The sequence below is a fragment of the Vicugna pacos genome, chromosome 5 (genome assembly GCF_048564905.1).
Source record: "Vicugna pacos chromosome 5, VicPac4, whole genome shotgun sequence".
In the NCBI taxonomy this organism is placed as follows: Eukaryota; Metazoa; Chordata; class Mammalia; order Artiodactyla; family Camelidae; genus Vicugna; species Vicugna pacos.
In genome coordinates this window covers 96,400,839-96,415,359 of record NC_132991.1, presented here as the reverse complement: position 1 = coordinate 96,415,359, position 14,521 = coordinate 96,400,839, and the positions used below count along the sequence as shown (strand labels likewise).

Below are 14,521 nucleotides of genomic sequence, written 5' to 3'. Positions count from 1 at the left end.
CACACGCGAGGGCTAGGCCACGAGGAGACGGGATCCGGCACGCCCCACAGGAGGAGTGACCTCAGCTCTTCTTCAATGAACGGCAAGAAAAAAAAAGGCAGAGAAGAGTACAAACTGTTAAAACATGCTGTCTGCCAAATGCTATCTGCAGACCTCGTTTGACTCCTGAGTCAAGCATTTACGGAGCAGCCATGGAAATCTGAATCCTAAGTGGCCATCTGAGGACATTAAAAAGTACTGTTAATTTTCTGTGTTTCAGTGGTAAGCGTGCAATGAAGGGAAACAGGCCCCATCTCCTAGAGACGTGCACTAAAAGTATTGATGTATAAAGTGGACAAATGTCTAGGATTCACTTTAAAATAGTCCAGTGAGGTGCGGGTCAGCAGAGGGGACTACAGACCCAAACAAGATGGACCTATGGCCCGTGTGCTGACTCTGGAAGAAGGCATGTGATACACTGTTTTCTCTACTTCTGTAAATGTTTGCAGTTTTCTGTCGGTTAGAAAAGAAAAGACAACAGATCCAGCAACAGCTTCCAGCGCAGGAGGACGCGAGGAGCCCTGGGTGGCACACGGCTGAGAGCGAGCGTGTGCGCAGCCCCTCACTGGGACGCGCCGGCCAGTCCCTCGCGCTCCCCGGGAGCCACGGCCGGAGAGGAAGGCCTGCACCGAGGGCCAGACAGCCCGGCGAGGCCAGACAGCACCCAGGGGACTGGCTCCCAGGCCAACGCGACACAAGGCAGATCTTCAAGAGTGAAGAAACCAAGAAAGCGCCTTTAAAACCTGCACACGGAGCGCTGCACAACCTCGCTCTTCGCTCCGTCCCCTCCGCTTCATTTCAGTCACGGAGTTTCCAGCTCCAGAATCTCCACTTGCTGCTTCTTCGTATCTGTGATTTTCCTGCCAGGACTCTACTTTCTACCTTTACTGTTTGTTTCCAGAGAACCCTTACTTCTCGGGACGTGTCAATAATAGTGCTTTACGGTGCGTTTTTGTTTTTTACTGCAGCCTTAACAACACACCACAAAGTCAGCACCTGAAACTGTCCCTCATCATCTCAGCCTCTGTGGGCTGGAGTCTGGGGGCAGTGTGGACGTGCAGAGTCCTCGGCCCGGGCCGCCCAGGTCCACATTGTGGTGTCAGCGGTCTGGGGTCTTATCTGGATGCTCGGGGGAGAAGCACCCACCGCTCACTCAGATCGGCCTGGACACAGGACCGAGGCCACCGTTCTCACTGCTGGTCATGCCCAGCTTCTAAAGGCACTTGCACTCCTTGGCTGATGGCTTCCAGGCTGGCGTGCTGACTCCCTCCTATGCTTCCAGTCCCCTGCCTTCCTCTTCTGCAGCCCTCAGGTGAGCAGACGAGGCCCACCAGGACAGACCAGCACCCTTCATCACCTCTGAAAATGCTTCAGCATGTAACGTCACCTACGCCCAGAAGTGTCACCAGGGGTGGAGGTCACAGGGCTAAACTTACCTGACCCAGTACCAGCTCTGTCTCAGCTTTGCCGTCTTTCCTCCTGTGAGGGGCACTCTCCTGGCTGTGCACATGCCAGGTAATTCTGGACTGTGTTCTGGACATTTTTAACATGGTGTCATGCCCTCTGGGCCTTGTTTTAATCCACGGAGAACACAGTATTCCCGCTTTAGCGGTGGCACTGGCCTGGCTGGGCTTAGGCCGCAGGCTGTGGTCTCAGTGTCAGGGCCACCTTCAGAGGCTCCGTCTCACCTGCGCACCGTCACCCAGCAGCCAGCCTGGTGCCCGGGCTGTGGCCTACTCCCAAGGTGAGTCCCAAGGTGTCTGGCAAGCTGCTCAGAGTCAGCCCACGTGTGCACGGCTCAGCGCTGTGCCCAGAAGTCCATCAGCAATTCCAGAAGTCACTTTCCCAAGCTCCGCCGCCCACCGCCTCCCTGGTGCACTTCTCAGTCCTCCAGCCAGAAACCCGGGGCTTGTCACCCTGCCCTGCTGTGCACTTTCTGGGATGGCACCCTTGCCTGGGACCAGACTGCAGGAGGAGAGAGAGAAACAAGCCACGCCGATGCCCCACTCCTCAGAGGATTCAGTGTCTGCAGGTTTCCGCAGGGCGGACAGACAACAGGGAGAGAGGAACTGTGGCTCCTCCTACTGTCTCTCCTGGAGCCCAGACTGGGGGCTCTCCACGCTTGCAGCTGGAACCCAGCTCCGGGTTTCGGCTAGCCTGAAACCCGCGGGGGGAGGGAGGATGCTGGAGGAAGAGCAAACTCGTGCTTGTGGACCAGATCCTGGCCTTTGTCTGCCCGTCACCATCTACCGGTCAGAGTCCTCCAAAGCCACAGGCGGCGGAGAGACAGGGCGGAGTGCGCTCGTTCTCTCTTCCTGCAAGCGGAACCTGACGTCCCCGCGGTCAAACCATGTTCACAGTGGTAATCCTCGGCAGAGGCAAGGGGCTGATTCCTTCTTCCCTGTGGTTTGGATTTTTCAGAGTGCCCACAGCGGTGAGTAACGTGACGGCTCTCTGGCAGACTCCCGGCCCAGGAGCCGTGACCGGCAGGGTCACCCGCAGCGCAGCGCAGCACAGCGCACCTCCAAAGACGGAGGAAGAGCTGCTGGGTCTCCTCCGCGAGCTGCGCTTGCCCTGCCTTCCAGGACAGCTCAGGCAAAGTGAAAACCAGCATTTTCAAACACTCTCTGGAATTGATTTCTTGTTCAGATATTAAGACTTGCTCCCCTAGCATTCATCTTACTAACTACCGCAGAGGCAGCTGGGGTTTGAGTGACGTAGGAGAGGAAGAGTTAACAAAGCCTAGTAATTTAAACAATCTGTTAAACTGCCCAGTGTCGCTCCCCCTTCCCAAACGCACGCCGCCAGCCAGCCGCTGGAAGAGGCGCCGCACGCCCTCAGCCACGTGTCTCCACGGCATCATCTGGCACCGGCGGTGGGCCAGGAGCTGCCCTGAGAAGCGGACTGACTGAGGCTACTCTGGGCCCCTCCCTTGCACCCACCCCTCCTAAGGGCCAAAGAAAGGCCCTCAGCAGAGTGTGCCTATGATCCCCGCCCTCTGCAAAATTCATCAAGAACATTCGGACCGCCATCAGCTGACACTGCGCCTCTTTCTACCACAAGTCTCTGCCCCCCTCACGGCAGGTGGCTGGGGAGAGGGTCTAGCTTCCACACGAACTGGAGCCACAGAGTCTGGGTTCAGTGGGATAAGCTTTAAGTTGTCTGCAGTCACTTCTGCAGGCACTGAGGTCACACTGGACATCTCAGTGAGGGTGTGGTTCCAGGGACACAGCTCTCACCCCGCGTCCGTGCGCCAGGGGCTGAGGAGCACAGACGCAGGGTCGGGGGCCCGCAGCAACGCATGCAGGGCCGGTGGCGCCAGACGAGGCGTGGGCAGGAGGCAGGGCGTGACACGCGCGGAGCCGTATCATCAGGGAGTGGAAATGTGAGCAGAGTTCGGAGCTCAGTAGTCAACACCGCACTTCTTGCTCGCCAGGAAGATAACGAATCATGTAGCCGCGTGACTATGAACACACAGCTCTTTTTCTCAAACTTGTAGCCGCGTGACTATAAATTCACTGCTCCTTTTCTCAAACGTTTTTGAATGGAATTGGGCAAAACAGAATTCATCAGAGCTCTTGCTTTTCCAGGACACAACCGGTAGCTGTGCTGAAAACAACAGATGTGAAACCGTATTTTATGTATCCTGGGTGTCAACAATAAAGCTCAATTGATCAACTGAGTTCTTTCTATTCTCGGTCACACGAAGAGGCAATTAAAAAGTGCACAGCCAAGTAAGAGTCTTACAGAGGTGTGTCAGGTGCTTAACAGACACGCTGTTTTTCTGGATTTAGTAATGTCTGTATTGTTGGTCAGCTTTTTCAAATCTAAACTTACTTTTCCTCATTCTAAATAAACATTTACATTCCGAATTAATTTTTATTTGTAACACGGTGTCTCAGGCCCGTAAAACTTGCCTGAGATGAAATCTGATTAGTTCAAACACTCACGGAGCACCTGCTTCTACCAAGCAGTGTAAGTCCTTAAGGGTAGGAGGGCGGCTAAGAGGGAGAGAACCCCTCCCAGAACAGCAGGGGAGACAGGCTGTTAGAAGGGAGTGAAGTGAGGGAGCGGACAGGACCCGGCAGGGGAGAGCCGGAGGGGGAGGTGGCGTGGCCTACAGCAGGTCCTGGCGCAGCCGCTGCCTCTGCGGCCGTGGCCAGGCGCCACGCCCTCACCCACAGCTCGCCCCGTCCCTGCACAGGTCCACAGATCTGCAAGTGGCCTCAGCCCCACCCTGATTTCACGGCATGCTGCCTTCTCTCAGGTCGAAGGGACCCTGCGTGGCAAGTGAGCGAGGATTGAGAAGGAGACACAATTACGATATCGGCCGTCACCAGCCCCACTGCAGGAACAGGGAGAGAAAGGATGGGGCAACACCAAGGAAGGGGTGCCGCCAGCCCAATCCGGGAGGTTCTCTAGGCATAAAGTCAGAGCTAGGCCTTGCAGAGGGCAGAAGCCAGCTGGACAAAGGACCGTGTGCATCCCGCTGCGTGTGGAGGAGAGGCTGGGACCCACAGGGTGCCCACAGGGCTGGCTGCGAGAGATCTCGAAGGCCAGCCTAAGAGGCCTGACGGTCTCCTACCTCGATCCGTTCTGCAACTGGGATGCCACAGTGAGGACAAGCTGGAGAAACGGGGTGAACAGATTCATCACTGCATCCTACAGCAGCACAGCGTCTTTCTGCTTTTGAATTTCAAAATGACTGTAAACTAAAACACCAGCTTAAGCACAGTATACAATAGCCAAGACATGTAAGCAACCTAAATGTCCACTGACAGATGACTGGATAAAGAAGTTGTGGTATACTTATACAATGGAATACTACTCTGCCATAAAAAGAATGAAACAATGCCATTTGCAGCAACATGGATGGACCTGGAGATTGTCATTCTAAGTGGAGTAAGCGAGAAAGAGAAAGAAAAATACTGTATCACTCATATGTGGAATCTAAAAAGAAAAAAAGGACACTATGAACTCATTTACAAAACAAAAATAGACTCTCAGACATAGTAAACAAATCTTATGGTTACCTGGGAAAGGGGGTGAGGGGATAAATCTGGGAGTTTAATATTTACAACTGTTATCCACTATATATAAAAACAGAAGTTTCTTTTGTGTAGCATAGGGAACTATGTTCAATATCTTGTAATAACTTTAAATGGAAAAAAATATGAAAATGAATATATGTATATGCAAGACTGGGACACTGTGCTGTGCACAAGAAAATGACACACTGTAACTGACTGTACTTCAATAAAACAAAAAAAACACCAGCTTAGGGGGAAACCAATCCCATGACCCCAAAATAAAACTGCTTATTTCTCTGCCTTCCCGTTAAGCCTTGTCCACGTACTCGCATATTTTTACATCAGTATAACTGCTGTGTACAAACTACTTCACCTTTCTGGTTAAGACATGCTTTTGAACATATTTCCATGGATAAAAAATGGTTCAAATTCTGCTTGGAGGGAAGGACAGGAATGGGGTTCCCAGAGCACGCTGACTGGCTGTGCAGTACGGAGTTCATGTATCAAAATTTGTTTTCAAAACTGGGATTCCACAAAGTCTTTATCACATACTGGTAGCTGCTCTCCAAAAAAATCGGACCGAGTTACACAATCACCAGAAACTCACCAAACACCAGGCTTTACCATGTTAAGTTTTGCAGAACCCTCACCTTTTTGACACCCTGTTGCTGCGGTAAAACCTGGAATTGAAGAATATGCTACCGTCCACTGATGCGCTACACATTCAGACCTCAGACAGCAGGACTGGAGTGACCTTGGCTCAACACCCAGCTTTGCAGAGCGTTCTTCCTGCACCTAACACCATGCTGCATACAGGAAACTCACCACCCTCCGAGCAAAGGGGTAAGTGGCAAGCTTATGAGACGGTGAAGGACAAACAGAAGAAAACTGAGAGGGCAAGCAACAGCAACGAAAGTCTGCTACTGTCTGAGGACAGGGGAGGTGCTGATGGAACTAGAGGCAGGACTGTTTGGAAAATAGCAGAACTGAATCCTTGGGGCCCCGTGGATTTAAAAGAGCTTGCATGGAATTATCCCTGCATCAGTCATCGCTTTGTCAGCCCAGCTCATATCCCTCCCTGGAGCAGGATAATTCTGCTTAAATACCGCCTCCCTCTCCCTCTGCTGTCTGCTCAGGCTGTTCTTCCACCTACTGACAGTACAGCAGTTAGAAAGCACTGTGTGTGTGCCAGGCATCCAGCAGCTCTTCTACTGGTGCTTACTCCTCACAGCTTCACGGGGTAGGTAAATTTTAACCCCACCTGTAGACAAGGAGCTGGAGGCAGAGAGAAACGAATGCATCATGTAAGTTTCTCTTTGGAAAAGGAACCACTACCAAGGGAACCTGGAAGCCTACTAGGAAAGGATGTTCACGCAGGTAAACGGGTCAGCAAACTTCTGCAGTCAGGAAACTGCCCGTCAGCACCTAGTCCAATGGCTCAGTTCAAGCTGCACATTGAGAATCTGCAGCAAAGCAGCCCAGGGGACACAGGGTCAGGGTGTGGCCCTAACCCAGTCACTCCACTTCCAAATGAGGCCTGGCCTGACTGTGTCTCCTCTGTAGATTTTGAGAGAACCAAACAAAGTAACAGTATGAGGCAACTTACAATCCCTCACTAAGACTTAGGTCTCTTGCTGCACAGAAACTCAAAACCTTCCGAAAAACAGCATGACACAGAAAATTAACATTACATGCGTCCTACAAGTAAAGGCCACTGCATGCCTGCCTACCTCAAATGTCCTCTCCCATCTCTCTGGCAGCGAGAAAGTCCGGGTTGTCTGCTGTGACAGTTTACACACAACCAGCCCCCAGCCCAATGCCCACATGGCCATCAAACATCCCCACAGTGCTCGAAGTTCCCTCACGGAAACAAAACAAAAGCAGAGAGAAAAGCCACCCTTTACAGACTTAGCCCCGAGTTTAACCCTTCCCAGCCTTTCTTTACACTGTGGGTTAACGTTACTTCCTTCAATGCGCCTTGTCTGCATTTGTTTTTCACAGCAATTACTGACCAGCAGACACATGATAGGCCACCAGCGTAAATGGAAAAGGTGCTTGAGAGATGCGCTGGGCATATTCCGGTGCTAATTTCAATGATTTTCCTCTAGAAGGCTTCCCACAGCCTTGGGAGACTTTGTAGACCTTCATGGAGCAAAAAGCATTGATTCCTAACACCGAGTCTCAGCTTTAAGATACAACTTAAGAAAAGGCAAAAAGGGCGTGATCACGAGGCAGCTTGAGCTTCCTCCTGGGGCTCTGCCGGGGCCTCCACGCGGTACCCTCCCCGCCCACCCCGGACCTCCAGCAGGCAGGCTCCCACAACGGCCCTCCTCGCACGGGGCCCGTCGCCCTAGAAGGCCTTGCGAGCCCGGGCGTGGACTCCTCTGGCCGACCGAAGTCGGGAGGCGCCCGGGCCGCCGCGGGCCTCAGAGCCCGCCCCGTTCGGGGCCTCGGCCCGCGGCCTCCACGGCCCGCGGCCTCCACCGCCCGCCCCGCGAGGCGAAGCCAGGCCCCCGCCTGCCCGCAGCCCCGCAGCCCCGCGTCCTCACCCGAGGCCCGTCCCGCGCCGTCGCCTGCAGCCGCCTAGGGACCCCGCGCCGGCCCCGCCCGCTCCCGGCGGCCCGCGGGCCACCCCCGCGCCGCGACCCCTCCCCCCGCCCAGGGCCCCGCCCTCGCCCCGCGGACGCATCGCCGATTGGTCCGCGGACTACTGGGGCGGGGCCTCCGCTGCCCGCGGCCTGGACGGGCGACACAGTTCTGATTGGTGAATGGACGGAGGGGGCAGGGCGAGAGCGGATGCGCAGAGTCCAATGCAAATCAGCAGATTCGGCTCTCCGGGCGGCACGTGGTCCTGGGCCGTGTGCCGGCTCGCGGGGGAGGGCGGGGCGCCGGGTCCTGGGGGCGGGGAGCCGGCCCGGGGGCCGGGGCGCGGCCCTGGGCGGGGCCCCGGCTCGGAGGGCGGGGCGCGGTTCCAGGCGCGGTTCTTGGAGCAGTTCTTTTTCTGGCTCCATCCGTTCTTGTCCGTGGCCACTAGTCTTCCTGCTCCCCGCCCCCGCCACCCATTGCGCTCCTCGTGGGGCTACCGGGGCCGTGGCCTGGGGGCACTGAGGGCCAAGCGAGGATGTGCAGGGCGTGCCGGGTCGTGCTGGGGGGGATACACGGCCCTCCCAGCCTTTGCAGTCCTCCTCTAGCCTCGTGACCCACAACCAGGAATGGAAAAGTGACACCACATCGGAGCCTCCCAGGGCCGCGACTCGCAGGTATACATGCCCCTTCTCCTTCGAGGGGTTCAGCGAACTCCTACGCATCCTGAAAGACCCTGCTCAAATTGCCTTGGTCCTGGCACCCGCCACCGTCCCCGCGCCCCTCGAGGCAGTCTAGGAGCGCCCCCGCGCGGCTGTCTAGGTTGTAAAACCAGGATGGACCGGTACCCGTCCTGGAGGGGACTGTTAGTGTTCTGCCTCCTGAGCAAGGTGCGCAACCCTCGTTTCCCAAAGGTAAGAAAAGTGGCGCTTCCCGGCGGGCAGCCTCGGGGTCCGAGCATCGGCAGGGCCCTCCGGTTCCCCCATCGCTGGGGCTTTTTCCTCTTAACCGGCCCCAGGCGACACGGCCAGCCTTCTCGCTGCCCCCAGGGCGGCGCACACACCTGAGCACAGGGCCCCTGACAGGTGCGCGGGTCAATGGGGACTGCGCAGGGGAGAGCCTGGTCAGAGCGGCAGGTGACCCGTGGAAGCTGCGGGGTGTGCGCTGGAGGAAGGCCTGCGGCAGGGGTAGGACCTGACCGAGGGGTACTTGGAGAGAAGGAACTAGAGGCAGCCGGGGCGTCACTACCCAGGAGTTCAGGCAGAAGGAAGGAAAGAGGCCCTGACGGTCCCAGACGGTCGGTGGAGACCACAGCAAGGCAGCCAGCAATCCGGGTCAGGCTTCCAGGCCAGGTTTTCATTTCCTCTAATATGTTACTTGTTGCTACAGTGAATGAGATCTTTCTTCTCCCGCACTTGTTACTTAGTGAGTTCGAAACACTAAACTCTTACTAGTGCTAATTTTTTTCAGACATTCTTTCACTTTAAACAGATGATCAGATTCATCTGAATAATTCATCTTTATGGCTTGCTCTTTTGGGCTGGGATTGCCAATACAAAGTTGCTGGTGCAAATTCTTCCTGATTTTTATACACAGAAAAAGCAGGGCTTTCTTTGAATCTTTCCCACAAGGCCTTACACCTTTACCTCGTAAAGAACCAATAATGACTACTCACTTAATAGCTAAACAGTGCTTTATTGATAAAAAGGTTAGTTTCAATGGATACAAAATTGCTGTGTAAAATAAGTCTTAGAAATACATTTTTATAAGTAAAGATTCTCTCTTAGTAAAAGAGCAATTATGTATTAGCAAAATTACTTATTTAGATTTGGGCAGCAAAACAAAAGGGAACTTACAAGTGTAACAGTGCAGGTCTGCCCACCACCATGCAACCATCAGGTGCCCACCAGCCCTATGCAGTGGTTTGACTACATACAGGGCTTACACTGACCACTTTCAAACGCCTTGCATTTTAACAGCTTTTACTAGCAGTTAATAAACGCCAAAATAACCCGAATAATTGGTCTTGCATGGAGGTGCCCTATATGGAACACTTTTTCTTGGTAAAAACTGCACAGTGCACCCAAATCTGTTAACTCTGGACCACTCACAGTACACAACAGAGAAGAAGCAAAGTCAGGGGAGCACCTGGTGATTTTCTGCAGTAACTAATACACTGTGACCATCTCATCTTCTATTTTGTCTGGCCAAAACAAAACCCCTCCTCATCCTTGGAATAAGTACTTTCTCCTGTTCCAGCAAAATGAAAACCCGGAACCAGCACCTGCTCCCTCCAGGTCTCCTTTCATCTGTCACTTTCTGGGGACCACCTTCACACCTGAGAGCACTGGCGCCCCTTGAGGCACGACTGGGAGACCTGGGGAGGCCCACTGGGAGGAGAGGGAAGGGCCGAGGCCACAGAGCACAGGAAGCCCCCCAGGTGCGGCCTCCCAGGTGGTGCTGGGCAACCGCCACACTGCAGACCAGAAACGTCCTTCATTCTTACACGGTATGTGGAGAAATGTGTGTAACACTTGAGGGAACTGACAGTGGCTGAAAGGAGCCTAGATGGTTTGCACATAAAAAAATTATCACTGCAATTTGCCTGAAAACCATTCAGAAAAGAGAGTTAAAGAAAAAGCCAATTCAGGAAAACCTGGTCAGCATTTTGGGCTCCACCGGGCTGAAGCCTCGGGGCCACCCATCAAAGGACCCTGGCTTCCACCACTGAGGCAGACCTACACCTGCAGTTACAGAACATACAGTGACGTGCAGCGAAAAATACAAAAAGGCTGGTCAGCACAGGTCAATAGTTAAATTTCTTTAAAAAGTTGTTTTTTTAAATTTCGTTGAGTAAAAACAGTTTGACTCATAGTTTAGGTAAGACTTAGCTGCAACAGGAAAAACTGGAGTGCATGGGCCCTCTGATCTTTTCTGTGGCAGAGTACACCACTATTCCTGGGGAACGCCCCACAAGGTGGCTTGTGGCGAGTTCTCTGTGAAGTGGTTTAAAACATGAATGAGCCTCAGACTTCAGACTCGTTAGAAAATTCGCCGCTAAAAACCTGTTTTTAAGAAAACTGTAAGTACAAACATGTATCTATTGGATTACTCTCTCCTGTCCCGCTTGGTAAGCAGATGCGCGTGAAGGTGAATGAACGCTGAGTCAGAGCAGCGCCAGCGGCTGCAGGCGTGGCGCCCCGGTGAGCAAGCGACCCTGCACCAGGGAGCTCCTCTCGTCCTCTCCTGGGTCAGGTCCACGTCTCCACCACTCAGGAGCACCCTGGGAGACCCAAGTGTTCTAGAAATCAATCAGGGTTAGTCAGGCCAGCCAAATCAACTTCAGCATTAACGACACATGCTGACTGACCCCGGGGAATCAATTCTAACATCAGTGGTTATTTAAGGTGGAAGAAAAACGAAAAGGGAAGTTCACCTCATAAAGTATCAAGTGTGACATGACAATGAAATACAAACGTTAAAGGTACTTCATACAAAATGAACACAGCGCAAGTTTAAAAAAATTAAATTCTCAGGCACAGGTACTGTGTAAAATGTGGACAGGCACCCCTCCACTACTCTTGAAAACACGCAGCTGTTTCTCATCGGAATGTTCATCTTGCAGTGTTTTCTGGAAAAACAAAAAACAGCACATTGTAATGGGAGCGATGGGAAGCCTGCTGCCTGCACTGTTAACAGCATCACTCCTGTGTAACAAGAGGGCACACTGAGCAGACAGGGGGCTCCTGCCACCCCAAGGTTCACCAAACTCAAAATGTCATTTATGAAGTTCTTGGAAATAGGGAGTACTACAAAGCTGAAAGGTATACATAAATGCAATTTTATGCACCGAAAGAATTTTCGTAATTCCATGACTAAAGTTTAAGAAGTCTTCTCTCAGTCATGCATAAATACGCAGTGATGCGGCAGAAGACCTGAGCAGATGCAGGGAGCCACTTTGTGAACGGACTGGATTATTTAATAACATCACCTTACTGTGGAGGAAGATTGTTAAAAAAAAAAAAGTCTCAAGACAGTTTCTTAGCTTTTTAATTGTTTTTTTCTGGTGGTCACTGTAAGAGTGTAGAAGCATTCCTTCTTTGATAATGTTACATTTCTAAGCTTCAGGTGACATGTGAGACCCGTAAGATTTTTCTCAGTTTTGAAGAGCTATTAGCCAGGAACACGGTGTAATAAGATGTAATGTTTTTCCTTTAAAAAATTCTAAGTGTGTGTGTAGAGTTAAGAAGCTGTTGTACATTTATGATTTAATAAGATAATTCTAAAGGAAAAAAATTAAACAATGAAAAAAGCAGCAGCAAGAGCAGAGAAAATGAGCTGCCCTCCATCGCCCCCTCCTGCCTCGAATCAGACCTGACCCCTCGAGTCCACTTCTCTTCCTCTGACCACCATCTCCCCTGTCAGGTGCCAAACCTGCCTCTGCAGACTTACCCTCTGGAGCCAGGAGGCCCGTCAGTTCACAAGTGACATGGCCACAGGAAAGTAACTGTAAACCTTGCACAGCATCAGTGTCTTCACTCGTCAAGTCAGCACACACCCTCAGGACCATTCTCAGGTTTCAACACGACGATGGAAGAAAAGCAAACTGACCCGCGGTGGGGGGGTGCTCCCTTTACAAGTAACTGGTTACACCTACATCCGTACTTGTGAGCCACAGAAGGGCAGGGCTCTGTGCCAGTACCCGATGCCCCCAGCATGCCCCTCCAGATCCTTCACCCTCTCTGTGTGTCAGCCTGACAGGTGTCTGACCTCCAGGCCCGTGCCTTCCGTCTCGTCCATCCTGGAGCATGAGTCACACCTGTCTTCCCATCACCTCCTGTTTCCATCAACACCCTCACGTCACTACAGTCAGACCTCTAACCTGCAGTGGAGACTCTCCACCTACATCCCAGCCCACCCCAGTCTGGGCCAGCTCAAACTCTCCACCCAGCCAGTCAGCTCCTCAGTGGAGCAGGCTTTCCTCCACCCAAGCCCACACGGCTGCTTCCTCCTCTGGTCTTGACTTGCCCTGACCTTTCCCTCCTTCCTCCTGGAGGGGACAGAAGCAGCCACCTGGACAGCTCTGAGTGTCCACCTGTCCACGGCACTCAGGACATTAGCCTTTGCCTGATCCTGGGCCCCTGGGGTCTGCACACTCCCTTCAAGCAGGGAGGCCAGCACACACCAGGCCAGACATCTGTGTGACCCACTGAGTGCCAAGGCCAGAGCAGAGTGTGACAGGGAGGGGGAGGTCAGCAGCTCCACCAAGGTAGCCCCGACCCACCTGGCTTCCCTCTCCCCTTCACCCCATCCCTTCCTGTGGTCTGCAAGAGCTGCTTCAGTAACTTTTCAAAATTCTCTTTGAAGAGAAGGTCTCAGCTTTGATAAATGCCTAGTTGTATGACCTATAAAAGCTATGTTAACGTATAATCTTTCTTGTATTGTTGTGAGATAATAGAACAGATACTGGCCTCTGCCCCAGGTGCTGGCACAGAGCTCTGAAGGCCCGGTAACCTCTCGGGTGATGGGAACGCTGGGGCACCTCCTGTTCTAATGCTTGACCTCTGACCTCTGACCTCTGTTCCTGACACAGGGCTCCTGAAACCTTTGTAACTGTTGAGCAAGAGGAGTATCTGCTGTACCAATGAGGGAACCCTGGGTGGGCTCCTGGATGGGGGGATGGTCACTGGAAAGACCAGGCCATGAGAAGCTTGTAATTTTCAGCCTCCAGAGAGGCGAGGGAGAGGAACAGGCAGTGGAGTTCATGACTGATCGTCCCCACATGAGGAAGTGCCACGAAACTTCAAAGGAGGGGTGCAGAGAGCTGGGGAGGGGAGCACATGCGTACCAGAGGGTGACATACAAAAACTCCTGCACTGAAGACCCCCGACCTCACCCTATGGGTCTCCACCCACTATTCATCTGCATCCTTTATCACATCCTTTCATAACCTGGGAACCCAGCAAGCAAAATGTTCCTCTGAGTTCTGGGAGCCGCTCTGAACCCGAGGAGGGGATGTGGGAACCTCTGGTTGGTCTGAAGGACAGGTGACCACCTTGGCCAGACACTGGCATGTGCAGTGAGAGGCAGTCCTGCGGGACTGCGCCCCTCACCTGTGGGACCTCACCCAATCACCAGGTGGGTGGTGTCAGAGCCGAGACTGCAGACCCAGCTGGTGTTGGGGAGAACTGCTCGGTGGGGGGAAAGCCTCCACAAGTCTGGTAGAGACACATGGGAAAGAAACGCACAGGAACGAACAGCTGCGTTTTCCCTGCAGGGGAAAGAAAAACTGGGTCTTTCCATCACGCCTGTTAACACGTTTACAGAAAACCCTGTACTGGACGGGGGTGGGGAAGCTTCCCTTTTTAAGAGCAGCAGTCTCTCCTGTAAGGCCAGCGACGTGGTTCAAGATGCAGAGCATCACTCAGACCCAAGGAGCCCGTGTCCTGGGCTTTCCCATTACCTCACACGTGGTGCCCGGGAGCCCCGCTGTCGCCGTCCCCGCCCTGCATCTGCAGCTGCATCTGTGCCTGCATCCTCGCGATCATCTCCTGCATGCGGCGGAGCTGCGCACAAGACGGGACACGCTGTTGGTTCTCTGTGTGTGTTCTGGGATTTCTAGCGCTCCAGCCTCCAGGTTTCCGAAAACATGACAATGCGCTAGTATACTGACGACTCTCAAAAATCAGTAAAAGGACCAACCACGCCACAGAAAAACCAAACAAGTGATAAAACATGCAATTCAAATAAACAAACAGCACCAACAGACAGAAATAAGAAAGGCAACGTGGTGTTTTTTAACCTAAAGGGGGGGACGGAGGCAGCCCCCGCCCACTGGGGAGTGCTGGGGAGTGCGAGCGGATGGAAGA

At 53.1% G+C, this 14,521-nt stretch overlaps 2 protein-coding genes across 5 annotated transcripts in view; both read right to left on the bottom strand.

Moving 5' to 3' along the window:
• The window catches only part of FARP2 (FERM, ARH/RhoGEF and pleckstrin domain protein 2), an 80,026-nt gene extending 72,302 nt beyond the window's left edge, over positions 1–7,724 (bottom strand). For all 3 annotated transcript variants that reach the window (XM_072962033.1, XM_072962034.1, XM_072962035.1), the window contains exon 1: positions 7,619–7,724. The gene's annotated coding sequence lies outside the window, so the exon portion shown is untranslated. The remainder of the gene's footprint in view (positions 1–7,618) is intronic.
• A 1,603-nt stretch (positions 7,725–9,327) lies between these two features.
• SEPTIN2 (septin 2) overlaps positions 9,328–14,521 on the bottom strand; it is a 28,869-nt gene continuing 23,675 nt past the window's right edge. For both annotated transcript variants that reach the window (XM_015243479.3, XM_072962032.1), the window contains exons 12-13: positions 14,116–14,218; positions 9,328–11,283 (exon numbers count right to left, since the gene is read on the bottom strand). In XM_015243479.3, coding sequence (XP_015098965.1) covers positions 14,117–14,218 — 102 coding nt within the window. In that variant the 3' untranslated portion in view covers positions 9,328–11,283; position 14,116. The remainder of the gene's footprint in view (positions 11,284–14,115; positions 14,219–14,521) is intronic.